The sequence below is a fragment of the Gymnodraco acuticeps genome, unplaced genomic scaffold (assembly GCF_902827175.1).
Source record: "Gymnodraco acuticeps unplaced genomic scaffold, fGymAcu1.1, whole genome shotgun sequence".
Lineage (NCBI taxonomy): Eukaryota > Metazoa > Chordata > Actinopteri > Perciformes > Bathydraconidae > Gymnodraco > Gymnodraco acuticeps.
The window spans coordinates 680,962-707,851 of record NW_022991569.1 but is presented as its reverse complement, the minus strand read 5'-3'; the positions used below and the strand labels follow the sequence as shown (position 1 = coordinate 707,851).

The 26,890-nt window shown below is 42.0% G+C and overlaps 1 protein-coding gene across 1 annotated transcript in view; it reads left to right on the top strand.

Annotated features, from left to right (window-relative positions):
* LOC117533591 (junction plakoglobin-like) overlaps positions 1–26,890 on the top strand; it is a 133,442-nt gene that overhangs the window by 91,391 nt on the left and 15,161 nt on the right. The window contains exons 10-14 of the mRNA XM_034197416.1: positions 4,921–5,073; positions 7,374–7,493; positions 8,192–8,342; positions 12,824–12,945; positions 14,451–14,493. Of these exons, the coding sequence (XP_034053307.1) occupies positions 4,921–5,073; positions 7,374–7,493; positions 8,192–8,342; positions 12,824–12,945; positions 14,451–14,493 (589 nt within the window). The remainder of the gene's footprint in view (positions 1–4,920; positions 5,074–7,373; positions 7,494–8,191; positions 8,343–12,823; positions 12,946–14,450; positions 14,494–26,890) is intronic.

Here is a 26,890-nt window from a genome sequence, read left to right as displayed (position 1 = left end):
CAGTTCAAACACTGATGCTACAAAGTCTTTATGTTATCAGTAGGGCTGTCAGTCGATTAAAATAGTTAATCGCAAATTAATCGCACATTTTTTATCTGTTCTAAATGTACCTTAGAATAATATTTTTCAAGTTTTTAATACTCTTATCAACATATGAGTGGACAAATATGCTTTATATGTGTGTTTATTATCATTTGAACAATGACAAATAATCTCATGAATATTAAACACAACAACCTGGAACCTCTCTCATACAATACAAAGTGTGTGTGTGTGTGTGTGTGTGTGTGTGTGTGTGTGTGTGTGTGTGTGTGTGTGTGTGTGTGTGTGTGTGTGTGTGTGTGTGTGTGTGTGTGTGTGTGTGTGTGTGTGTGTGTGTGTGTGTGTGTGTGTGTGTGTGTGTGTGTGTGTGTGTGTGTGTGTGTGTGTGTGTGTGTGTGTGTGTGTGTGTGTGTGTGTGTGTGTGTGTGTGTGTGTGTGTGTGTGTGTGTGTGTGTGTGTGTGTGTGTGTGTGATGGATCGTTGGAGCTATGTGCAACTCAAGGCATATGCTCGAACGGGAGCTGCCTGGACGCTGCAATCATGTTGCGCACTACCGTGCTGAGTGTGCTGACTTCTCCTACAATGTCCCACTGTCAGGCTTCCTGCATAAAGTCAAGTGCTCAGCGCAGTTGTCGGCTAAATGTCGCTCCTCTGTTTTCATTTAAACAGCTCCTTATATCCGTTAGCGCAGCCAGCTAGCACCAGATGCTAACAACAACAATGCACGTAAGGTCTCTCTCTCGCTCGCTCGGGCCACACATACACACACCCTCCCGGTCCTCCCGATGGCCAGTCGGTGCCTGCCGGTGAGCTTGGAAGTGTGGTCTGCCACAAGCAGGCAGCAGGAGCGGGGCTGTCAGCATCAGCTTGTAGATGGTATTTTAAACTCGATGCGCTCTGAAACTACGGGGCGGCCGAGGACAAAAAATACACATGCGTTAATCGCGTTAAAATAATTAGTGGCGTTACATTTTTTTTGCGTTAACGCGTTATTAACGCGTTAACTTGACAGCCCTAGTTATCAAACATCGTTGCTTTACAAGTAAAATCTGAGTTTCTGTGGCTGTTCAGAGGCTCGGAGTCGCACAGCTGTCTCCTCAGCAATAAGCGAGAAAAGCTGTTGGATCTCTTTCCTCCTATCCCTGTGGTTTGCTTTGATAAAATGCATCACACACTGGTTGGCAAACATGAGTGCATTGCGTGCAGTTTGCTGAAGTTCCAAATACTGTAACGGCCCGTCCACACAGCGGCGTGCGTTGAAAGCTTCACCATTCACTTGAATGGGGTGACGTCACTTTTCGCCGAACTCCATTGTGGGAAGCGAAGCGGAGCTTTCCTGGCTTGGCTCGCTGCAAAAGTTGAGAAATGTTCAACTTTTGAAGCTTCTGAAGCTTCGGTGGAAGCATCAGCCAATCAAATCCCGTTTATGCAAATCTGCCCGTACAGGCGCTAGCCAATCAAATCGAGTGTATGCTGGGAGAGACACACCGCAGGTCATTTCCTCATATTCCAAAAAATGGAGGAGAAATTAATCATAGCGGTAGGGAATCACCCGGTCTTGTACGATCAGTCCCAGTTCACCTACAGGGATACAAACCGGAGGAGCCAGGCATGGAGGAATTTAAAGAATGACTGTCGGGGAATTTATATCCAGTTTACTTCGTAAACTGTATGTCGGGTGCGGGAGATTCATGTGATTGGTTGTTGGTCACGTTGCTCGCGAGAACTCCCCAAGCTTCAGACACGCCCACCGCCAAGCTTAAACGCACGCCGCTGTGTGGACGGGCCGTAACTGCGACTGCCATTGGAAGCAGTGTTGGGTGTAACGCGTTACAAAAGTAACGGAGTTACAGTAATATATTACTTTTTGCTGTAACGAAGTAATTTAACGCATTACTTATAATATGTGGGTAATATATTACCCGTTACAATTCTCAGTAACGCAGTTACAACACATTTTAACCTGAAATGAAATGGTGTTTTGTTTTTTAAGAATGTACTAACATAGCGAGACATTCCGACACCAGACAAATTGTGCGGGTAGATTAGTAAACCTGGTGTGTTTACCCTTCAGGCTTCGCGTCGGGATCTTCGGGGCAGTTGAATGTTATCCACCCTCTATTCAAAAAAGAGAACGGAGCGAAAAATACAAACAACAAATTGTGTCAGGTGCGCGTGACCTGCTCCGCTGCGTGTGCATCATTTCCAAAGTGCTTCCACAGCAGTCAGGGTTGGGAGGGTTACTTTGTAAATGTAATCAGTTACTGATTACTGAATACTCTGAAAGTAATCCGAATACAGTTACAGTTACGTGTCTTAAAAAAGTAACGTAATCAGATTACTTTTAGATTACTTTTGGATTACTTTCTTTTTCCATCAAGGATGGGTATGTTTTGGTGAACAGGAGACACAAAAAGCAAAAGGAAACTGAACGTGTTTTTACTGTTTTAATGGCTTATCAAGAGCACAACTGAAACATCACATCTGAAACGATGTAACAACATAATACACTTTCTGGGGATGCAGCTTGGGATGTGAGGAGTGAGGGACACGGCTTAGAACGGGCGTGTCGCCTTCTGTCCTGCCAGTGTTGGCAGGACATGAATTAAAATGTCGAACTCGGACTTCATTTTAAGGACATTTCGGCCAGGGGTGTAGAGCTATATTTGTTTAAGCACCGGATTGGCAAAACAGGAGTGTGCACCAATCTGCCTTGATCTATGTATTCATGTCTGTGACTCTCACAGTATCTACTGCCCGCAGCTGTTTTATAGAAGGAAAACCTCCTTCACTTCATGAAATCTCTGCAGCGCCAGGAGGCAGCGGGAGGGTTAACTCAGCCTCTGAGAAGAGGAGCATGCAGTGCCTTTCACGCACCGCCTTCACTGTGTTTACCTTCAGAATCATTAGAAAGGCTAAGAGCGACCGCAGGCTGATGTGTTTTAACCACAAACACGATTTAAACGCAGACTTTTGTTCCTCCATGTTTCGTTGTTATTGTTTCACTGAGCGGACCCGCACATTTTTTTCAAACGCTCCCTTTTTTGGTCCATCTGCGGCGGTAATAGTTTTTGTGCGCTGTGATGATTCGGCTGTACCTTTAGTAATGAATATTAAATGTTGTGAGGAAATCTTTCCACCAATAATTCCAATAAGTATTCCGAAATGTATTCACTTCAGGTTTACGAAAGTAACTGTAATCAGATTACTCGTTTTTCAAATGTAACGCCAGCTGAATACAGTTACTTGATTTTTGTATTCTGATTACGTAACGGCGTTACATGTATTCCGTTACAACCCAACCCTGGCAGTGACACACATCTGTGGATAATCATTTATACGAAAATGGTTAAAGCAACCATCACTAAATGCCAGCAACACTGCATCTACTGCAGACAGTAGCAACAGGTCAGATGGGGACATCACGTTACCCTCCGTCGTGGACACTAGCTTACTCCCGCCTGACTCGCCGCCCTCGCCCCCGGAGCAGCAGTCTTCGTCTCCCCAAACTACGCCGCCCGTCTGCGGCCCGCAGGTGCCAGCCAGGATACCACGGCAAAACAGAGCCTGCCCAGGTATATCTAAACAAGTACCCGCCTGTACAGTGGGGTAAGGTGGTCATTTTGCAGCTCGTGGTATACAAATAGACAAGGGCTAGAATATTCATGTGAAAATAGTGCCATATTCTGCCATGCCTGTAGAAATGTTGGGTCGAAAATAATGCATACAATAGCACAGATGCCTTCACCACGAATGGCTACAAAAAGATCTCATATCCCGAGCTTATCAACGAGCTGATGTTGCAGCTGAAATGTTCTCCAGGTCACAAAGTCAACCTCACGTGATACCAGTTTTCAAGCACAGTAAATATTCTCTTCCCAGAGTATATGATGGGACCAAGGTGATGATTTAGTACATGGTTTTAATAATACTTTTGCTTTTCAATGTTTGCCATTTCAAACCATGAGCTGGTTCAAATCATATTTGCCTTGATTTACAATATGTTCTCATTTGTTTTATCAGTACAGCTTTGAAGCTGTTGTGCTTTTCTTTGCCATAGTCCACTTTGGACTATATGAAATATTTCAGGATTGCACTTTTAATCCACTTGAAATGTTCTCACTTGCTTGGTTTCAAAACATAACAAATGCCATAATCTGTTCATTGGGACCATCAATGCTATTTTTCATTGCTGTTGCCGGCCACTATTGCTCATGTAAACCTGCTACTGCTGGGCCCCCTGTAATCTCAGAGGCACCCTGAGTCATTTTGTTCTGGAACCGGGCCTGTACATGGCCATATAGAGAACCGCAGTGACGCATCCTAAAACCCGGATGTAAACTCCTTCCGGTTCCTTCGTCAAAAACGGAATGCAATTTCTCCATAGGATTTTGGAAAATAGCTGGAAATAAGGTCTGTGGTTCAAACACATTTAAGAGACGGATCACGTTTTGTTCAGCCGGATAATATCCACATGTCTATCCTACTTTTATCATTTTCGAAGCATAAATCTAGTCGCAAGAAGCAAAATGCTAACGTTATGCTATAAAGGAACTACAGCAGGGTCGCTGCTTCAACGTCACGCCAACTTAAGATCCATATTCAAACATACAGATTGTAAATGGTACAAGTTGAAGTGTTTGTTTGAACAGTTTGCAGGAGGCAGGTACTTGCTTTCAAGCAGAACAGGGCAAACTTAGCGGGAGTGATTTACTTGTTCGGTGTAATGACGTAAAACGGCCTGGACAACTTCTGTAGTCCTATTCAGCCACTTGGTAACAACCATCGTTTTTCAGACACGTAAACTCTTCAGAAATCACCAGCGGGGTCACTGCTGATGTATTTAAATTAAAGATTTTGATCTGTTTCTCCCCTCAGGCAACTGTTGGTCTGATCCGGAACCTGGCCCTGTGTCCGGCCAATCAGGCGTCTCTGAGGGAGGCAGGTGCTATTCCACGATTGGTCAACCTGCTGCTGAAGGCTCACCAGGACACACAGAGACACGCCTCCTCCGCCCAGCAGACATACCAGGTACTAATGGGTACACACAGACCCTAAACACATCTTTATGCTGGAATGATTCGTTCTTGTCACCTTCTTAAGTAAAGTTCACATTTCATAAAAGTCATCAAAGGATTTTACACCCAAAAAATGATGTTCGCCATGCTAGTGTTTTTGAGGTGACAGGGGGTCAGGTCACAAACTACAAGATGATTCACCAGAAGGAATCCCCAATGATTATGTCTGCTCTTCAAAGTATTTTTTACTGCATAAACACATGGGAGAAGTGACTCTACCATGGATTTATAAAGAACACTGGATAGTAGGGATGTAACGATACCAAAAACTCACGGTACGATAATATCGCGATAACAAGTCCACGGTACGGTATTTATCGCGATATTGAATAATAAAGGGGGAAAAAAAAGAATTCCATTTTTTTTTTTCAATAAAAATGTTTTTTACTCGAAACATTTTTCTTTATTAAATAATAAATCTGATTTGTACAGCATTTTAGTAGGATAGCAGTATTTTAAAGTGTCAAAAACAAAGTGACAGTAACAGACTAGAACAAGAAAACCAGTATGTTTGTACCTATAGTAGGCAACTAGTACTACCAAACCAAGTAGGCATTTTCTTTGTGCCACTGCATCTCACAAATAAACAAGGACATTTAATAATCAGACCCTGCAATAAAATAAATCAAGTTTCACTTTAGTTTTTCAAGTAACTCAACTCAAACTCACTAGTCACTCACTCAGCATCATCAGACAGGTTTTTAGGAATATGAGAATGTCCACATTTCCAGGTATTTATAAGCTGGGATGTTTGGGCGTTTACAATATCCCCTGCTGTGGAAAAAACTCTCTCGCTTGGTACTGATATTGCTGGGACAGCAGTGGTCGCGTTAACCGAATATTTGATTTAACAATGACGGAAAAATCTGAAAGCAGTCTGTCATTTTGACAGATTAGAACAAACTCAGAACAGCACCAACGTTTCCCCGCAGCGAGGCTCTGATGTTATGCCGTGGTCTGCATGCCCTCCAAAAGGAAATGATATAGTTTCCAAACCGTACTTTGCCGTACAGATCAACACATGTCTGGGAGGTTTTGCTTTACCCTGTGTGCGCTCCCGCGAGGTGCATGCACACACGGCATAACACCGCCCCCCCGGTTGACAGTTCATGAGCGTGCTCTCTCGTGAACTGTTCAGACCCGACGGGTAATATGGGATTATGACGGATATTTTACGATCCTGTCTGTCAAAATGACGGACAGCGAAAAAGTCTAACGCCACCTCAGTGGGACGGAGAGATATGCTTTGGCCATGGGTGACAGCAGTGGGTCAAACTGTGCATTGTCTCTCCACCACTTCAAAAACAATACAGTTTTTGCCAAGACGGTGAGGCTTATTGACAGAGATATAAATATACTGTTGGTACTTGTCAATGTCTCTAGGTGTGTAAATGTAGCCCTGTAAATACAATGTCCTTTTGTGTTCTGTTGTTTTATGTTCAAGTTGTAACCTACTTGCTGCCATGTTGGACAGGTCTCTCTTAAAAAATAGATCGATGATCTCAATGGGACCACCTGGTTAAATAAAGGTTTAAAAATATATATATATTTTTTTTAAATCGCGGTAGATTTTGTCAGTCTCACGACGGTATTGGGACGTTTATTTACCGCGATATTCGGTATATCGTTACATCCCTACAGGATAGTGATACAGCGTTGGAGGCGGAGCTCAGTTAATTCCTATGAGAGTGGTGGATGAAGACAAAATGGAGCAACTACAGATTCAGAAAATACCCGGATCATCCAGGGCATTTAGCTTTTAGAGCTTGGAAGTTGAGTTTTCATCAAGCCCGCGTCCGATCTCCAGCTTTTGGCTCATTCAAATTCATTGAGAGAAATAATAACGCAGGATTCAGCTTTTGGGGCATTTTAAAACCTTAAGATCCCGATGATTTAAATAAGGGCTGGAAGTGATCATGCTGGGTAGTTTATTTAGCTAAAAGGGAAAAGTATTTTTGGGCCAAAAGGACATAATGGAAGCTGTAGTACCACCGTTTGGCCACCAGGGCCATTCCAACATATCAATTTCAATGGCCAGCGCACTTACTGGGTGCTTGGACTTAACTCTGTTTCATTCTCACTCTGTGCATAGTGCTGCTTGTTTGTCGCTGGCACACATGTTCAAACATATAACAGGCACAGTTACAGACGACCCCTCCCCCAGGTTTTTGCTTATGCACTCCATTTTGTGGGGCAAGTTTTCTTGAATTTTATATTTTTTGACATTTCTTTGTATTTTTCTCCGTCTCTCAGGATGGAGTTCGTATGGAGGAAATAGTGGAGGGCTGTGCAGGAGCACTTCACATTCTGGCCAGAGACCCAATAAACAGAGGAGAGATTGCAAACATGCAGACCATACCCCTGTTTGTACAGGTATGCTCACATGCATGCTGTGACATGAAGAAATCAGTGGATACTTAAAGGATGGAGGAGGGGAATTGTTGCTCTCATTGGTGGAAAACATACTTCTTGTTTGAATAGATTTTGCCCATTGCAGGTCTGAAAATGTTGATTGATAAAAGTTCCTCTTACATTAGTTTTTACCAAGGCCGTGGTTTGCTTCTAACTGTGGTATGTAAACATTTGCAAAAATTAAAACACTATGCACAGTTGATAAAGAAGATGATAAATGTTTGAGCAATAATAATAATTTTGCCAACATTTTACGAACTTCATTTGAATAGAATTACCGGACTGTTGTTGTCTGTATCCAGCAAGGAATTCTGCAAGGTCAACAACACAACACAGCTTAAACTATAATTCTGAAAATGAAGAGGAGGCCTATTGGGACAAAATATTTGTGACAGAAACAAAATGCTTTGTGTGTGTGTGTGTGTGTGTGTGTGTGTGTGTGTGTGTGTGTGTGTGTGTGTGTGTGTGTGTGTGTGTGTGTGTGTGTGTGTGTGTGTGTGTGTGTGTGTGTGTGTGTGTGTGTGTGTGTGTGTGTGTGTGTGTGTGTGTGTGTGTGTGTGTGTGTGTGTGTGTGTGTGTGTGTGTGTGTGTGTGTGTGTGTGTGTGTGTGTGTGTGTGTGTGTGTGTGTGTGTGTGTGTGTGTGTGTGTGTGTGTCCAGCTGCTGTACTCGTATGTGGAGAACGTGAAGCGGGTGTCAGCGGGCGTCCTGTGTGAGCTGGCTCTGGACAAACAGTCTGCAGAGCTGATCGACTCAGAGGGAGCGTCAGCCCCGCTCATGGAGCTGCTGCACTCCAACAACGAGGGAATCGGTACGCATTTTGCCCGCCTCAAACAACAACTAGATATTGCCCGATGCATGCGGTTATTGCTGTATATGGGAACATCTGTTACTACCACCTACTTACTGTGATCTGATATAACTTTAACTGATGGGATTAGTCTTTTACATTTGAGTTGTTGCAGTAGAACCAGCTCAGTTCGTCTCCCATAGAAGCCTCAAAAAACTATAAACTCCTGGAAAAGTGTTCTTCAGGCAGAGCAAAAACTGCCACAGATCTGTGTGAAGTAACAAGCTGTAACCTTCCTTAAAGGTGGGGTGTGTCATTTTGGAGAAACCAGCTCGAGTGCGCTAGAATTTGAAAATACTTGAAAAATCTGCCACTTCCTTACAGAGCCCCTCCTCCAACACACACGAACGTGCACATGACCATGACGAGATAAGTTTGTGCACAGATGGAAGGCTGACAGGCAGGTAGGCCATCCAGTTATTTTAGCCAGGCCGGCTCAGATGATTGGTCGTGCTTTTTACAGTACTACGGCTTCCACAGATGACATTTTATTATGGATTTATTGTCAAAGCATTTCATATATTCATTGCTATCGGGACGTTAAGAGCATTCCATGGAAGATAACAAAAAGTGTTTCTGAAATAAATTACATACCCCACCTTTAAGTTATAACATGAAACATATACAAATGTCAAGTTGTGTTATTTTTTCTACAGGCCTTTCAATCGTGCTAGCTTAGACCGTAGATATTTTAGTTGTTTTGTATCCTTTTTTCTGCAGTAGTTTAAAGACACCAAACAGAATAATTAGCATGAACTGCTGTTTGCCTTCATTTGCCAACTCCTGATATTCACATAACAGAAGTGGATGGATATGCAAGTTACAATTAACTGGAAATGTGGCTCAATTTGTGTTTGACTTTGTTCAATTTAAAGGTATATGTGATACACTTTGTTATAAAGTTGACAATTGACGTGACGTATTACCCTGCTGCAGCATTCCATTTTACTGTCCTACTTATCAGCACTTTGTTAAGACTTCTTCACTCCCTTGGTAAATGCACTATTCCTCCGGTAAGGTTTGCTTAAAAACTCTAGTACCATCTGTTTTAAAAACATGGCCCTTTTGTTTGATTTTGTGGAATTTTATCGGATCAGACCTAAATCTGCAAACTGTAGGATATTATAATATCATTTAAAGTTAATGATTGTAATTACAACTTAGTTCTGTCAGGGTTGACTGAAGCAGGCAGGACCCACATGCAGATTAAACAGAAAATACCTTTATTTCAAGGCTACAAGTGAACATACAGAGCTCTCCCCCCGTGAACACAGTCAACAACAAACAATAATTTCACAACGACAGACAGAAAAACCAGAATTTAAATGCATCGGCTGGGAAAGTCAGGGGGCCGGGCTCGAGGGCGAAGGCCGCGACTGGGGAACTCAGGGGGCCGGGCACAAGGACGGGCAAGAAGGCGGCGATGAGACAGCTCCGGAGGACGGGCAGGAAGGCAGCGCCGGGACAGCTTCGGAGGACGGGCAGGAGGGAGGCGGGACAGCTCCGGAGGACGGGCAGGAAGACGGCGTCAGCTGGATCGCCGGAGCAGGAGCACTGGGAGCTGGGGATGGTGGGACTGGGAACTGGGGATGGGGACCCTTAGCGGAACCCCCAAAGAAACAGGACAGGACGAGACAGGTGACGGCGGGACCCCCAACGGAACAGGACACAGAGTTGGCAGGACCCCCAGCGGAACCCCCAACGGACCAGGACATTGGGTTGGCAGACCCCCCGGCAGACCAGTAGTCGGCGGGACCCCCAACGGGACAGGACATAGAGTTGGCAGGACCCCCGGCGAGACACGTGTCGGCGGGACCCCTAACGGCACAGGACATGGAGTTGGCAGGACCCCTGACGAAACAGGTGTCGGCTGGACCCCCAACGGCACAGGACATGGAGTTGGAAGGACCCCCGACGAAACAGGTGTCGGCTGGACCCCCAACGGCACAGGACATGGAGTTGGCAGGACCCCCAGCAGAACCCCCAACGGAACAAAGCATGGAGTTGGGACATGAGTTGGGACTTGAGAAGGGACTAGAGAAGGGAAATGAGAAGGGATTTGAGAAGCGACTTGAGAAGGGACTAAAGAAGTGACTAGAGAGGGGATTAGAGAAGGGACTAGAGAAGGGACTTGAGAAGGGACTTGGAAAGGGACTTGAGTAAGGACTTGAGAACGGACTAGAGAGGGGAATTCAGAGGGGACTAGAGAAGGGACTAGATAAGGGACTTGGGAAGGGACTAGAGAAGGGACTTGAGATGGGACTAGAGGAGGGACCATGGCTGCTGGGGCCGGAACCAGGGCCTGAACCATGGCTTCTGGGGCTGGGACCATGGCTGCTGGGGCCGGGACCATGGCTGCTGGGGCACGGGCTGGAATCCTGGCCTTGCGTTTCCTTCCATGCTGCCTTGAAGCCTTGTGGAGGCTCAGAGGTCCTCCAAAGGCCAGACGAGACCCAGCGAAAGGGTCCTTGAAAGGAGCCTTGTTGGGAACTGTGGCAGGCAGGGGGCTAGCATGCCAGGGGCTAGCAGGCCGGGAAACAGGTTTGACCTCAAAGCTACCGAAAAAGTCCTCCACCCACTCGGGTAGTAACTCCCTTAACCAGGGCCTCGAGGTTCCTTCTTGGCGTGCCGTAGAGATGATGGACTGCCTCTCTTCTCTACGGGAGGCGTATCGACTGTCATTTTTTAAGCACATTAAATTGTACGTCGCCTCGTACAGGCTGTTGCTGGGTCCATTCTAGGTGAGATTATTCTGTCAGGGTTGGGTGAAGCAGGCAGGACCCAAATGCAGATTAAACAGAAAATACCTTTATTTCAAGGCTACAAGTGAACATACAGAGCTCTCCCCCGTGAACACAGTCAACAACAAACAATAATTTCACAACGACAGACAGAAAAACCAGAACTTAAATGCACACAAGACTAATCACACAAACAAGACACAGGTAAGAAGGGAGGAGAAAACACAGAGACAGGAAGCAACAGGCAAGACGGGGGTGAACACTTTTCAAAATAAAACAGGAAACCAAAGACAGATCTAGACATGACAAAACACAACACAGACAGATCGTGACAAGTTCTAGCACTTGATTAAAAGGGGACATCATACTTTACCCCAGTGGCGAGCCGTGACTTGTATGCCTAGGCCCTCTGACCCCCCCTCCTTCCCTCGGAAAAAAAAGATGAGTTATTATGTCGCAGCGTATACTTCAGCGGAATATCAAAACAGACAGTGACCCTCTACCACACAAAACAACACCATTTATATAAACACCTATCATGACAGGGCACCCACAGCCAAGTAACAATTACAAATGAATTAAGTCGGCACGGCGGCCCACATTGAAAATGACTTAGGCCTACCTTTGATGATCAAATCACTTCAACACAAAGTCCATCCTCCTGTCCTTTTGGATGAAGCACTTGATGGCGGGTCATGCAGCTGATCCTTTGCCACTCCAGTTTATCATTGTAACTCAATCTTGAAAATGACTCGGTTAATAATTTCTCAACGATGTCATCACTATCACTGAAGTGAGCCATCATGAACAAACTTCTGCTAATCATAAATCTATCAATCATAAATCTATCGATTAGATTTATGATTCGAAAATAATAAAAGTAGGGTAGACATGTGGATATTATCCGGCTGAACAAAACGTGCATTTATCTAACAGGTTCGTTTTCCACAGACCTTATTTCCAGCTATTTTCCAAAATCCTATGGAGAAATCCCATTGCTTTTTTGTCGAGGGAATCCGAGAGCAGCTTATTTCTGGGTTTTAGGACACGTCACTGCACCACTTCACAGCGGGCGGAACTTGTCATAAAGTCCGCTAAAATAAAGCCCACCCATTTAGAGGGGAGATATGATTGGCAATTGTACTGTCAGTTGACATTACTCTCTCATTGAGTTACTATAGCTGGCCCTCTGTGAATTTACAGAGGGACCAACAAGCTCTCCCGTCTTCACAGTAACTCGCAGAGTTAACCCTTCACATTCCAACAGAAACTGAACAGGCAGATTCAAAGGATTTATTTCTTTGGAAATGTTATTTTAAATACATTAAATCAAGTTATTTTTGGTAAAACTAATGAAAAATGTAACAAAATAATATTTTAAAAAATATGTTTTTTTAAAAATTGTTTTCAAATATTATTTTTTAGAATATCTTAGGCCCTCACATAGGGCCCTGACTGCTCGCCACTGCTTTACCCCCACCTTTGTGCCAAACATTGGTGAGTTATTTTGCCTGACCTATAGGCCGTGCAAATAGCTAGCCAAATAATTGAATATGTTCCTTTTTTTCCATGAGTCTAAAAGCAATTCATGTTTTGGATGGGAAGTGTGTGCTTCAAAATGCTTTGGGGTGTCAGAGAGAATAAATGAGTGTTTGCCTTCTCTCATATAATCTGTTCATAAATGACTCCTTCTCCCTGCAGCCACATATGCTGCAGCGGTGCTCTTCCGTATATCGGAGGACAAGAGTTCAGACTACAGGAAGAGAGTATCAGTGGAGCTCACACACTCACTCTTCAAACATGACCCTGCAGCCTGGGAAATGGTAAGGATAAGGGTGTGTGTGTGTGTGTGTGTGTGTGTGTGTGTGTGTGTGTGTGTGTGTGTGTGTGTGTGTGTGTGTGTGTGTGTGTGTGTGTGTGTGTGTGTGTGTGTGTGTGTGTGTGTGTGTGTGTGTGTGTGTGTGTGTGTGTGTGTGTGTGTGTGTGTGTGTGTGTGTGTGTGTGTGTGTGTGTGTGTGTGTGTGTGTGTGTGTGTGTGTGTGTGTGATGTTGTCATGACAGAAATATTTAACTCTGGTGAGGTATGTACTGTATACGTGTATAAGATCTCATAATGAAATCAATAGAAACATTACTTTCTATTCCTGTTTTACTGTACCCTTGCACTTCCTTCTATCCTAACATTAACTTGGTAGGTTGCAGAATTGGTCAGTGTGTCAGGTTTTCTCCTTGGAACTATCTAAAAGTATTATCCCTCATCTCAAACCCTCCCATCCCAAAACAGCCATTCCATATGAAGTACCCCAAGGTTCTGTCCTGGGTCCACTATACTTCAGACCCATGGTGCTTAGGGTATCCATAAATGACAGTATTGATTTGTTTTACAAAGCAGATGATACCTAACTTTAGAGCCTATACGTTTTTACTTGAAAATGCCCCTATTTCTTCAATGAAATTATCCTTGTCATAATTTGTATACCTGATAGGTGTGCATCCCTGAAACTACTAAACAGACTCAAGTTAAAGAAAAGTTACTGTAGACATTTCTAAGTACCACACACTCACTCACACATACAACCACACACACTCTTCTCCATACCACCTCACCCATATGTTGCCTTCTATAAGTATTCCTTCGGACTATACAAACATGTGTTTATGAGAGATATGATTACTAATACCTAGCTTAGCCCAACAGGTCTCCATCTGTGTCCTCTTGAATACATTAAATCAATAAAAAATGAATGGGATGATGTTAGATACCAAACTAACATAAACACAGTAATTCAAAAAATTGAATAAATTGAATTTCATCGAGATTATTTAAAAATCTGAATAAAGAATATGCTATCAAAGCAGTGACCAAGTAATATTACTAGCACAGCTGGCTGCTGGTCCACAAAGATCTTATAAATCATCACACATTTTTTCATCCACTTGTGTTTTCTTATGTGAGCAATTACCCAGTTATTCAGTTAAACAATATTTGCTCTGTGAGAGTTTGGTCAATGGCATTGATTGATAAGGTTTGCCTGTGTGTGTGTGTGTGTGTGTGTGTGTGTGTGTGTGTGTGTGTGTGTGTGTGTGTGTGTGTGTGTGTGTGTGTGTGTGTGTGTGTGTGTGTGTGTGTGTGTGTGTGTGTGTGTGTGTGTGTGTGTGTGTGTGTGTGTGTGTGTGTGTGTGTGTGTGTGTGTGTGTCGACATTCACCGTTTCCCCAGTGTTAAATACTGTATTGACCTGTCTAAAGCAGAAACAGAGTTGTTATAACCGTGTTATATCAGCAATATTGATTCTTTTTTTCATATGCCTCTGTGTGTCTCTCTCCAGGCCCATACTGTCGTTCCTCTGGAGCCTACATATCTATCTGATGGTAAGAACTTAGATTTAAAAAAACAACAACACATATTTAACATGTTGTGGGGTTTTAGCATCTTAAACACCTGCAGGATGAATGATCGTGGTATTTCCTTTTGTTTTGTGTATGCATCTGGACAGATTTTGTGACCATGATAGCAATGCAACATTGCAAGATTCTGTCAATTAGTTGCAAAATAGAGTGCTGCAACTGTGAATATTTTTAACCAAAAACTTGAGGCAGAGTCAAGATGTGATAAAATGCTAACTCATTTCCAGGCTAAGGACCCGTGGACCACTCTGTGAGGGCTGAGTTCATATATGGGCGTGGTCTGAGCAATGGGTGTGTGTTTAAGTGTTGATAGAGATATTAATTATGAAATCTAGATTTTTGCTTGCAATGTAAGGCAAGGCAAGTTTATGTAATATATAGCACCTTTCAGCACGCAACAATTCAAAGTGCTTTACAATATAAAATAAAAGACATTTAAGAATAAATACAGCAGAAACACATAATATAATGGCATTTTACAACCGGCATTTAAAAAGCAAAGATAATAAATTAAACATAACAGTTATACAATCCATGAATAAAATGCATACTGCAGTACGAATATGAACTGCTCAATTAAAAGCAGCGGCAAAAAGATATGTTTCAGTCTCGATTTGAAAATAGTCAGTGTTTCAGCGGACGTGCATGATTCGGGTAGTTTGTTCCAGATTGTCGGGGCATAATAGCTACACGCTGCTTCTCCATGTTTTGTTCTTACTCTCGGAACCGAGAGCAGACCCGTCCCAGAAGACCTGAGACACCTTGATGGTTCATAATTATGCAGGAGATCGTTAATATAATTTGGTCCTTAACCATTTTGTGATTTAAAAACTAGCAATAATACTTTAAAATACATTCTTTGGCCGACTGGAAGCCAGTGTAAAGATTTCAGAACCGGACTGATGTGATCCACTCTTTTAATGTTAGTGAGGACTCAAGCAGTAGCGTTCTGTATCAGCTGCAGCTTTCTGATGGATTTTTTTGTCAGCCCTATGAATACACTATTGCAGTAGTCGAGTCTACTGAAGATAAAAGCATGGACAAGCTTTTCTAAGTCCTGTTGTGACATTAGTTTTTTAATCCTCAATATATTCTTCAGGTGATAATAAGCAGACCTAATAACTGTTGTAATGTGACTGTTAAATTCAGGTCTCAGTCCATCACTACACCCAGATTTCTAGCTTTATTAGTTGTTTTGTAGTCTGCTGACTGAAGCTCTGCGATAACTTTCAATCGGCCCTTCTTTGCTGCAAAAACAATGATCTCAGTTTTTTGTTTGTTCAATTGGAGAAAGTTCTGACTCATCCAGTCATTGATATACTCAATGCACTTGCTCAGTGTTCTAATCGGAGAATAGTCTCCTGGTGTAATTTTAAAATAAATCTGGGTGTCGTCTTTTTTTAGCTTAGGTCATTGTTTTTCATAATTTGAGCAAGAGGTAGCATATAGATATCAAAAAGCAAAGGTCCTAAGATGGAGCCTTGAGGAACCCCGTATGACATATTTGTCAGGGCTGATGTGTAGTTGCCTATTGAGACAACGTTTTTTCTGTCCTTTAAGTATGAACTAAACCAATTTAGAGCTGTTGCTGAAACTCCCACCCAGTTTTCTAGATGGTCTAGCAATATGCTGTGGTCAACAGTATCAAAGGCAGCGCTGAGATCTAATAATACTAACACTGATATTCTGCCACTGTCTGCGTTTAAATTGATGTAATTTAAGACCTTAACAAGTGAAGTCTCAGTGCTGTGGTTAGGTCTAAAGCCCGACTGAAACACATCAAAACCGTCATTTAAAAACATGAAATGACTCAACTGTTGAAAAACAACTTTTTCAATCAATTTTCTTAAAAAAGGAAGGTTTGATATTGGCCTGTAATTATTCATCACGGTTGCGTCTAGGTTATGCTTTTTTAGGACCGGATTAATTACTGCAGTTTTCAGGGCCTGTGGAAATACACCCGAGTGGAGAGACTTGTTTACTATATGAAGTAGATCTGAGGCCAAGCAATGAAAAACGTTTTTTTTAAATCCTGTCGGTATAATATTGAGGCAGCAGGAGGAGGATTTCAGTTCAAACCGGAGAGACGTGATGTAAGAATTACATATTTATTGTTTACACGTCATATGAATGAAATGATTGCCACGATAATACAACAGGATAATGTAATGGTGTTTGGCGATTAGGCCCCGGTTTGCAGGATAATCATTCAGGAGGGAAATAACCGCTCCGATGAAATCCCCGGGGTCTAGACACTGGTGGTGGTGATGAGTAGGTGAGACCGGTCTGAAGGAGGAAGGTTTAGCTTTGTCCTGAAGGAGACGGGAGGCGAGAGGGGTGGAGGCGGGTTGCGTGTGATTATCTGCAATGACAACTGACAGGGAGGAAGAGCAGGCATTTAAGGAATTTAGCATGTGCAGCGATTGGCTGCTGAGGGGTGACGCCCTCGTATTTAATGAGGGGGGAAGGGAGCCATAGAGTGACGTGTAAGTGACTCGTGTTAGGTCTTCCTTATTGAACTTGCGCTAAAGCTTTCATATGTTGAATAATGTCTTCCAGGTCTTTAGCATTTATCAGACGGAATTGTGTCATGATGTCTGAATTGACTTTAGGTGGACACAGGGACAACACATTTGCTGTACCTTTTACCGAGGAACTGACTGCTTGTCTAATTTTCATGATTTTGTCAGTGAAGAAGGAGGCACATTCATTGCAGGCCCTGGTGGATAGAAATTGTGAGGCTACTGACACTGGGGCGGTTTGTACAGTGTAATACAGTAATAATCCTGAGGGTTATTCATTTTGAAGACAAAGCAAAAATCGAGAATCATAAATACAATTGAAATGTATAAATCGTTTAAATATTAAAATATTTCTTAAACTCTCAGTTCTTGTCATTAGAAAATATGAGGTTATATAATGCAAAATATGCATGCAACACTGTGAGTTAATGTCACACATTGGGTCAGCCCCGGACATATTACTCCCTCTCGTCTCTGAAAACTTCACAAAAGATGGAGAGCCTTCTACAGACCACAATGCTCATTAAACTAAAGTCCCAGGGGGAAGAGAGTTGTCAACACAGCAGCAGACAGTCAAGGCACAACAAACACAAGCAAACATTTAAATATAAGCTGGACGCCAACGTACACACACACACACACGCACGCACACACACACACACAAACACACCCAGCAGCTTCATGGCCCAAGTCTATTATCTCAAGCAGGGAGAGTAACTGCATGATTATAGCCTTACCAAGAAGAACAGATCTATCTATCTAGTGAACGTTAGCTATCGACTGAACAAGCTAGCCAACATTTGCTATATAATTAGTTAGCTAGCTTACATTAGCAACCAATATATAAGCTAGCTAACGGAGCTTTCGCCAAATTGGTGGCTCTCATAGTTTAGATTACAATTACTATTTAACACCCTATGGTTAAACTTGCAGTGTGGCCCTGTGTCTACAGTTGTGGCAGCGAGGGTAGTTATTAGGGGTGTAACGGTGTGTACCGAAGTGTACCGAACGAATATAACGTTAAACGTAAAAAAATTGAGAACGTGAACAACTTCTTGGAAGTAATCTCAGGTGCTGCGTCGCAGCATTCAGAGTAATTTGCTCACATTGGGTTCAACGCGTCATAGAGCGAGCAAGTCATTTCATTGGACGAGAGGCATACTATGAGAGCTGGTCAGAGGGATGCGTTCATATTTAGTCAGTAATTTGAGGAACTGTCGAAAATTAATGGCGAACGCAGATAAAGTTAAGCTCGAAAATCCTCCAGCATCATTGAAGTCTCCGGTTTGGGAACATTTTGGTTTCGCAGTTACGTTCAAGGATGACGGACAAAGACAGGTGGACCAAACCAAAGCTGTTTGTCGGCATTGTTCAACTAACATTGGTTACGCGGCTGGCAATACATCAAACTTGCACACTCTTGAAAAGGCATCACCCGAACGTGAATATCACCGGTACCAAAAGAAAAATGACTGAAGTGCAAACCCAACTCCCGCTAGCATTTAAGCCTCCACCAATCGCAAAAAGTTCAGACCGAGCCAAAGCTATTACAAACGCCAAATATCCTTATGTTGCCATGTTAGCAAAGCGCTACCTGGCTGTTTCTGCTACCTCTGTCCCTAGAGAGGGTGTTCTCCACAGCAGGAGACATTGTTAGTGCCAGCAGATCTGCCCTTTCGGCAAGCAATAGGCGCATTCACACCGCGGTACTTTTCCCACAAAGGTTCATGCGATCTTAGTTCATGAGAACTCTTTTATCGCGTTCACACCAAAAAGAGCCGGTACTAAAATGAGTTCATGAGAACCTTTTTACCCCCTCGAAAGTCCCTGCTAGTGCAGGGACTTTCGAGCGGCTCTTTTGTGAGAAAAGAGCTATATTTCTGATTGGCTGGGCGGATTACAAACCACGCCCCGTAAAACTCCCAAAAAGTTTTGTGAAGCCGCCATTTTATTATCCTCGCATTAGCATTATTAGCATTAGCATTAGCCCAGCGCAGAAACGCAGAGAGACTAATTTATGGCAACACAAAATAAAACATGGGAGCGGTGGAGATGAGGAGGTGTCGGCGTTCTGGCGATTTACTCGGAAGGCTTCAGTAGAAGCTGCTGGGAGTCCCAGCAGCTTCTACTGAAGCCAGTCCCCAACTCCGGGGACTTCCGGCCGGGGACTTTGGGCGGCAGTATACGCCGTGAACTGGTTTGCGGCCTGCCAGTAAACCCAAAGCAGAAGAAGAAGAAGTGACGTCAGCGGCTTAATTTGCCTAATCCACCCCCAGGGATTTATTCCGGTGTGAACGCGATCTGTATTTAGTTCATGAGAACTAAAGAGTTCTCATGAACTAAGTTCTCATGAACCTTTATGGGAAAAGTACTGCGGTGTGAATGCGCCTAAGGTTGACAAGTTCATCTTTCTTTAAAAAAAACATGAAAATACAATGACAAGCAAGTCATAATGTCAAACTGGCTTTTTAGGTGCTAGTACAGTACAGTTCAAATACAGATTATTTCAGTTCATCGAAATGCTGCACCTTAATGTTTATTTTATTATATTTTGTATTTATTTGAGTGAATACATTATCCACAGTTTAATAATAATAAAAAATATATATATATATATGTTTTGTGAAAAAAAATTCTGCTGTACCGAAAACGTACCGAACCGAACCGTGACCAAAAAACCGAGGTACGTACCGAACCGAAATGTTTGTGAACCGTTACACCCCTAGTAGTTATAAAAACATTGTCGACATGCTGTATGACTATCATACAGCCAGCAGCACCTCACATCAATGTAAATTCCCAAATATGCATTATTTGGATAAAGTAGTAGCAGCTACACTCTAACCGGAGGAATTACCAACACAAAATAAGGCAATGTGGAAGCACCTTAAAGCTGGTGGAGCATATGGTGAATTGCTTAAATAGTCAACACTGATTTGACATCCACATAAAAGTGACAAATTATCTCTTTTAACCCAGGGGTTACAAAAGAAAAGAGATTTGAATTGGACCTGAGGACAGTTGCATCCATGAAACAATTAACTAACAGTCTTTAACAGAGACACAACACTGCCAGCAGAATAATGAGCCCACCAACAGATCCACACATTCTGTTTACTACACTGGGGAAGATTTCTGATTCTGAGGAAGAGCAGCAGTAGTATGTATTTTGTCCCCCCCTTCACAGTTTACATCAGGTATATTTCAAAGTGGGTTTCTTCCTGTGATGATGATGATGATGATGATGATGATGATGATGATGATGATGATGATGATGATGATGATGAAACTGTACAAACAATGGGCCAATCCAAGCATTTTTAAATGGATTTTTGGAGGCTAAAATCTAAATGTTGTCTCTCAGCCTGCTAGTGTGGCAGCTCTTCTTTACCACGCCCAGAAATGAAATGTGCTGCATATTTGAGACTCAGAGTGTGATTGTAAAAACATTTATTCAACTCCAAGGTCAGACTCTGAAATGGCAAAATGCAGTTCTTTACTAAGCTACTCTGCTAATCCTCATTAGGCCAGACATTACCAAACCCAATTAGGCCAGACATTACCAAACCCAATTCAAAACGTTCCGTATCAACAAAAAGTACAAGACATAATGGAGGAGAGGAAATGAGAGGCAAGAAGAGAAAGAAGGATACACAAGAGGATAGGCAACCCAGTCTCACGGCATTTCGTGTTCACCAACACGATTTTTAATCTATTGATTCGTGTTCCCCAACACGATTTGCCCCTTTTTTTTGTATTGCACAGCACGATTTTTTTTCGTGTTGCACAGCACGATTTTAAAAGCAATGTATTTCTACTGCTTGCAGCACGTCTTTTTCTCCGGTCGGGTCGAGGAAGACCTGAAGCTGTGTGGTTCATAAAAACATGTTTTTACTCAATATCAAGCCACAATTATTGCTTTTATTTTAAATCGTATAATTTCGGACTTTTGTTGCCGTCTGTGAGGAAAATAAATGGGGCTCAGAGCCTCAGAATACTGAAATCTGTATTTTTAAAATATTTGTTTCCTTCTAATTTGTTATTCTTTTCAAAATAACACACTGTTATTTACTCACCAATAACACACAATTATCCTTGCTTTTATTTATTGGTTTAATTCCATAATCTCGGGATTTTTTGGCGTCCGTCAGGAACTGAATTTCAAAATAAAATATCCGGAAACAGATGTAGGCCTATAAGGGACATTTCGAGCGTCATTGCGATTGTCAACCTTTCTGAGTTTAGGATGGCCGAAGACACTACACTACCCATAATCCCCAGCTATCGTTTAGGACTACAGTCCCCCGTAAGGTTGCGCAGAGCATCAAACAGCTGTGTGAAATGGAACGAAACCAGGCCAGACTATCCAAAACTTGAATCGAACGCCCCCCCCAGAACTACACATGCTGGCTATTGTGTTTCGCCAAATGTTCTATGGGACGTCTCTACTGAACGTTTTCGTTTTTCCCACAATTAGAAGTTGCCAGTATTAAACACATTGGCGTTATCAAATGTAAAACTATTATATATTATTTATTATAATTAATAAATGGGTGAAAATCGCTTGCGTCCATAATGCGCAGCATTAATATATACCCACATGACAGCTCATTGTTACTTTGTAATTCTACTCCACTACAATTCAGAGGTTAACCTGGTATTTTTACTCCACTGCATTTATTTGAGTTACTTTGCAGATTCTGATTAATTATGTGAAATATAAACAACCCTTAAATCAGACTTTAGTTACACCTGAGTAAAATTCAGGTAAGGTGATTGTCAAGTGCCAACAATCAGGAGAGATATTTGATAGTTGGTGCTTGAGAAGACTAAACATTTATCTGCAATTGACATGAATGGAAACGAGTAATAAAGTATATTCATTACTCGTTATTCTCTACTAATAGTTAATTAAAGACTGTATATTATGGCTATTTTGCACATCCCTTTCAAGATTTTCAAAGGTTTATTGACATATCATATACACAACTACGGTGTAGTTATGCAATGAATGAAACACTTGGGTCACAGGTTCCTCAACAGTGCATTACAAGACATCTATCAATATGTGTGTACCTCCACCATTAAACTGTCATATTCTGCACATTTCTTATTCTATCTACATACGAGTATAATTCATATGTATAATATCAGTTAAAATAAGTGCTTCAACATAGTTAACATTGCAGGAAAGCAATATATTAGACGTTAAGTACTTTGTCAGGCTTAATATTTATCTGTAGATAGATACCCCCAACGTTTTTTTCTTATTTAAAAGAAGAGCTTAATCTGTTATTTAATGTTTAAATAAAGGTTAATTCGTTTTTCTGTTTTGCACCTCCTCCTATTAATATCTTTGTACATGCTGCACTAAACTGTTTTATTGTAGAGAACACTTTATAGTATCTTCTTGATTTTTTATATTCTATATTTCTATATTTATACTTTCCCCCTATGAAAGTATGTACTCTTAATATTTTTTTAATCAAACACAATAATTCAATAACGTGCTTTAACCACTAGGAGGTGCACACAAGGTACACAAATGTTTTCCAGATTTCATATCATATAAACACCAAATCCCAGCATGCATTGCGGCTAAAACATTCAATAAGCGAGCTTAAAACCATAGCTGAGGATCTTGGGTAATGCCTATGTCCGGTTATTTTTATTTTGAAATTCAGTCCCTGACGGACGCCAAAAAAGCCAGAGATTATGGAATTAAACCAATAAATAAAATCAAGGATAATTGTGTATTATTGGTGAGTAAATAACAGTGTGTTATTTTGAAAAGAATAACAAATTAGAAGGAAAAATATTTAAAAAATACAGATTTCAGTATTCTGAGGCTCTGAGCCCCATTTATTTTCCTCACAGACGGCAACAAAAGTCCGAAATTATACGATTTAAAATAAAAGCAATAACTGTGGCTTGATATTGAGTAAGAACATGTTTTTATGAACCACACAGCTTCAGGTCTTCCACGACCCGACCGGAGAAAAAGACGTGCTGCAAGCAATAGAAATACATTGCTTTTAAAATCGTGCTGTGCAACACGAAAAAAAAGGGGCAAATCGTGTTGGGGAACACGAATCAATAGATTACAAATCGTGTTGGTGAACACGAAATGCCGTGAGACTGGGTTGGGATAGGATAAGACAATGAAGGAGTGAACTGAAAAGGATTAGGCTTGGAGGAAAGATGGTAGAAGAACAAAGAAGAAGTTAAGGAAAGAACACATTTGGAGCGAAAGACAAAGAAAGTAACAAAAACTGGATACAGTTCTCCCCTCTCTTTTCTATTGTCACTTTGCTTCTCTCATTTCCTCCCTTCATCTCACCATCTCTAATGAATGCTTTTGTGTGTGTGTGTGTGTGTGTGTGGGTGTGTGTGTGTGTGTGTGGTGTGTGTGTGTGGTGGTTGTGTGGTGTGTGTGTGTGTGTGTGTGTGTGTGTGTGTGTGTGTGTGTGTGTGTGTGTGTGTGTGTGTGTGTGTGTGTGTGTGGTTGGATTAAGTTAACTTTTGGAGTTCCTGGCTCCCCTCCTAAATCACACTCTCTCTCACACACACACACACACACACACACACACACACACACACACGTCAGATATTGTAATGGAGGTCAACTGAAGGTGCTGAGTCCATAATGTAGTTGTCAGAGCCAAATGAACACATTTATTCAGTTGTCTTATGCCTCTCATTTACACCTTCCATATAATATAATGCCTCCATTCACCCTCTACACATCCATCCTCAGGCCTTGCTTTTAACAATTAAAGCTTAAGTGCTCGCACAATTCTTCACAGTGAAGTCAATAACAGGGTTTACATGGGTCCCGAAGAATATGGCCTTTCACATATACGTACGTGTTGTACCAGATTTGAAGACCATAGCTGCTGCATTTTGGCCAGGTAGTTTCACACTAAACATACCATTATGTTTCCTTGCACCATAACTACTTGTGGAATAACTTAAAGGTGGGGTATGTCATTTTGGAGAAACCAGCTCGAGTGCGCTAGAATTTGAAAGTACACAACCGGAACAAATCTGCCTCTTCCTTCAGACTTCCTTACAGAGCCCCTCCTACAACACACACGAATGAGCACATGACCAATGAGGGCACGAGATAAGTTTGTGCACAGATGGAAGGCTGACAGGCAGGTAGGCCATCCAGTTACTTTAGCCGGGCCGGCTAAAATGATTGGTCGTGCTTTTTACAGCGCCACGGCTTCCATTTATTTATTTATTGTAAAAACACTTAAGATATTCATTGCTATCGGGATGTTAAGAGCATTCTATTGAATATAACAAAAAGGGTTTCTGAAATAAATTACATACCCCACATTTAACTGAGATGAATTTAAACATGTAAACACCATTGTGGGAAACCAAATCATACATTTGTATTAACATGGATGAGTATTTTTACTAGTTGTCTGGTTATTTCAAAACCATACCAGTTACAAGTAAGTTTTTGTAAAAAATAACTAAGTGGTGAAAGCAACAAGTCCCATCTTTAGTGAAAGTAGCATCAAATCAATCTGTGCCCATGAGACGAATAGAGGTGCAGGAATGAGTCATAAGCCTGAACTGAATCAGCATTTTAGCACTTTCAGTTCCCCTCGGTTTCTTTAATGAGGTTTGGGTTACTATTAAATACCCCACTAGAAAATGTCTGAAGGTTTTACTTATCTTAAATACTTGCTAACAAGTGACTAAATTAAGCTAGTAAACATCATCACCGGGACTATAGCCTGCCTTTAGCTTAGCAGTGGCGACGGGAAGTCATGTGACCATAATGTAGTTCCTTTTTACCCTGAAATTAACTTTTTACTTCTGGTAATTGTGTTTGTGATTCAAAACCCAAAAAGTTGTATTAATATGTGGAGATTATACTGCTGAACTAAACGTAAAAGTATCATAAACGTTTGTTTGCCAGACACTTTATTTTTGGCAATATTCAAAATATAATGGAAAGATCACATTACTTTCAGTGAAGGAGATGTTAACTTCAGGGTTGGACTGTTAAAATATGACAAGGTTTAAACGGTTAAAAACGTGCCTGATGAAACGCTATCCAAGCCAATTCGATTTGTTCCAGTAGAGGGTTTTTGTGTCTTTCTTGTTGGAATTCACTATATCGCGTCTTCCAGTGGTTGGTGCAGGCGAGCGAAGCGGCATTTGATTCGTCCGGGTAATCTCCAGTGCATTGTGGGGCTTGTCTGCATCGCATGATGTGCTCCATTGTTTGTAGTTCGCCCCACACACATGCATCGGAAGTTGACGTTTTCCATTTCTTCATGGATGCCTTGCAACGTCCTTCACCAACTCGCAGGCGGTTTAGTGTTTTCCAGACAGCCCAAGGTTGGTCGTAGCGAGGCATTCGTCTGGGGTGATGCCTCTCTCTAGCATTGGGAGGTTTGGCTGCCAAGGCTGATCCACTGTTCTGCCATTCAGTAGTCTTGGCATTAGTTAGGGTGGTCTCCAGTACTTTCGTGGTGTCCAGAAAACTGCTCTTGGATCGTTGGAATGACCCATGATCTTTTTTTTTTTTAACGACAATAGTTTTTGTCAAATATTTTCTTTCTTTCAGAAAGTGAGATGAAAATATATCAGAATATATAAATCTTGTTTATATGTGTTAAGTATAAAGCTGGAGTTAGTTAGCTAGTTTATTTGTTTATAGTGTTGTGGACAGTCACAAAAAACAGTAAATGGGCATCTTTAGCCAACATTACTCATTTTCAGCTGTTGTCCCCAGCCAGATGATGATAGACACCCTTAACATCACAATACATCAACATATTTAGTTATAAAGAAAGGATGAAAGACAAGTAGATACAGTACAGGCGAAAGGATAAAAGAGAACAATAAAATGCAAACAACACACGTTACTACATACATGTCACATATAGCACATCACAATCACATAACAGAAACGAGGGGCAACATCCATGATCACAACATGTAGCACACACGCCATATTCAACACAGACTACTGTATGCAGCTGTAGTTGTCATGGTTTTGGATTGTTGTTTTCATTTTCCACCTTTTTATTTTTAAATGTTTTCCTCCTTGTGTGTTGTCTGGTTATGTGTTTGCCTTCCTGTCTTTAGTTTCCCTGGTGTGTCTGATTGTCTCATTGTGTTCACCTGTTGCCCTTGTGTTTCTGCCTCCCTTACCCAGCTGTGTCTTGTCCTGTGATTACCCTTCTTTGTATTTAGTCTTGTCTTCCCCTGTGTTCCCCTGTCGGTTCATTGTTTGTCTTTCCTGTCTCCCTCCATGTTGGTCACGGTCAGTTTTGTTTGTTAATGCTACCTTGTGCTACTTATGTTTTTTCTTGCCATGTTTATGTTCATCAGCTTTTAAATAAAGCTCGCTTTTGTTTCTAGACCTTTTACCTTTTTTGTAGTCTGCATTTAGGTCCTACCTTTTCCACGATTCTTAACAGAATGAACCGACCAATTATGGACCCAGCGGATTTTGATGATTTTGAGTTGGATCTGTTCAATCTGGAATCTCCCACTCCCACTCCCGAGTGGAGTGGAACCTCGTCTAGAAGGGACAAAGAGGCTATCCTCAAAAAGGCACAAATGGAGGTGGCCAACATGCCTTGGTTGAGGAGCTCGTTGCCTGAATGGCTCAGAGTTTTTTCTCGTAGCCCTGAGTGCCAGTCTCCATTTTCTGACCTTTTTTTTGGATCCCGCCTGGCGTTTGGAGGTCCACGGAGCCTCCAAAAGACCTCTAAAAAACGGTTTCCTTCCAACACCATATCCTGTCCTGTTGGGGGTCCTGTCGACACCAGCCCATGTTCCGTCCAGGGTCCCGTCTACGCCTG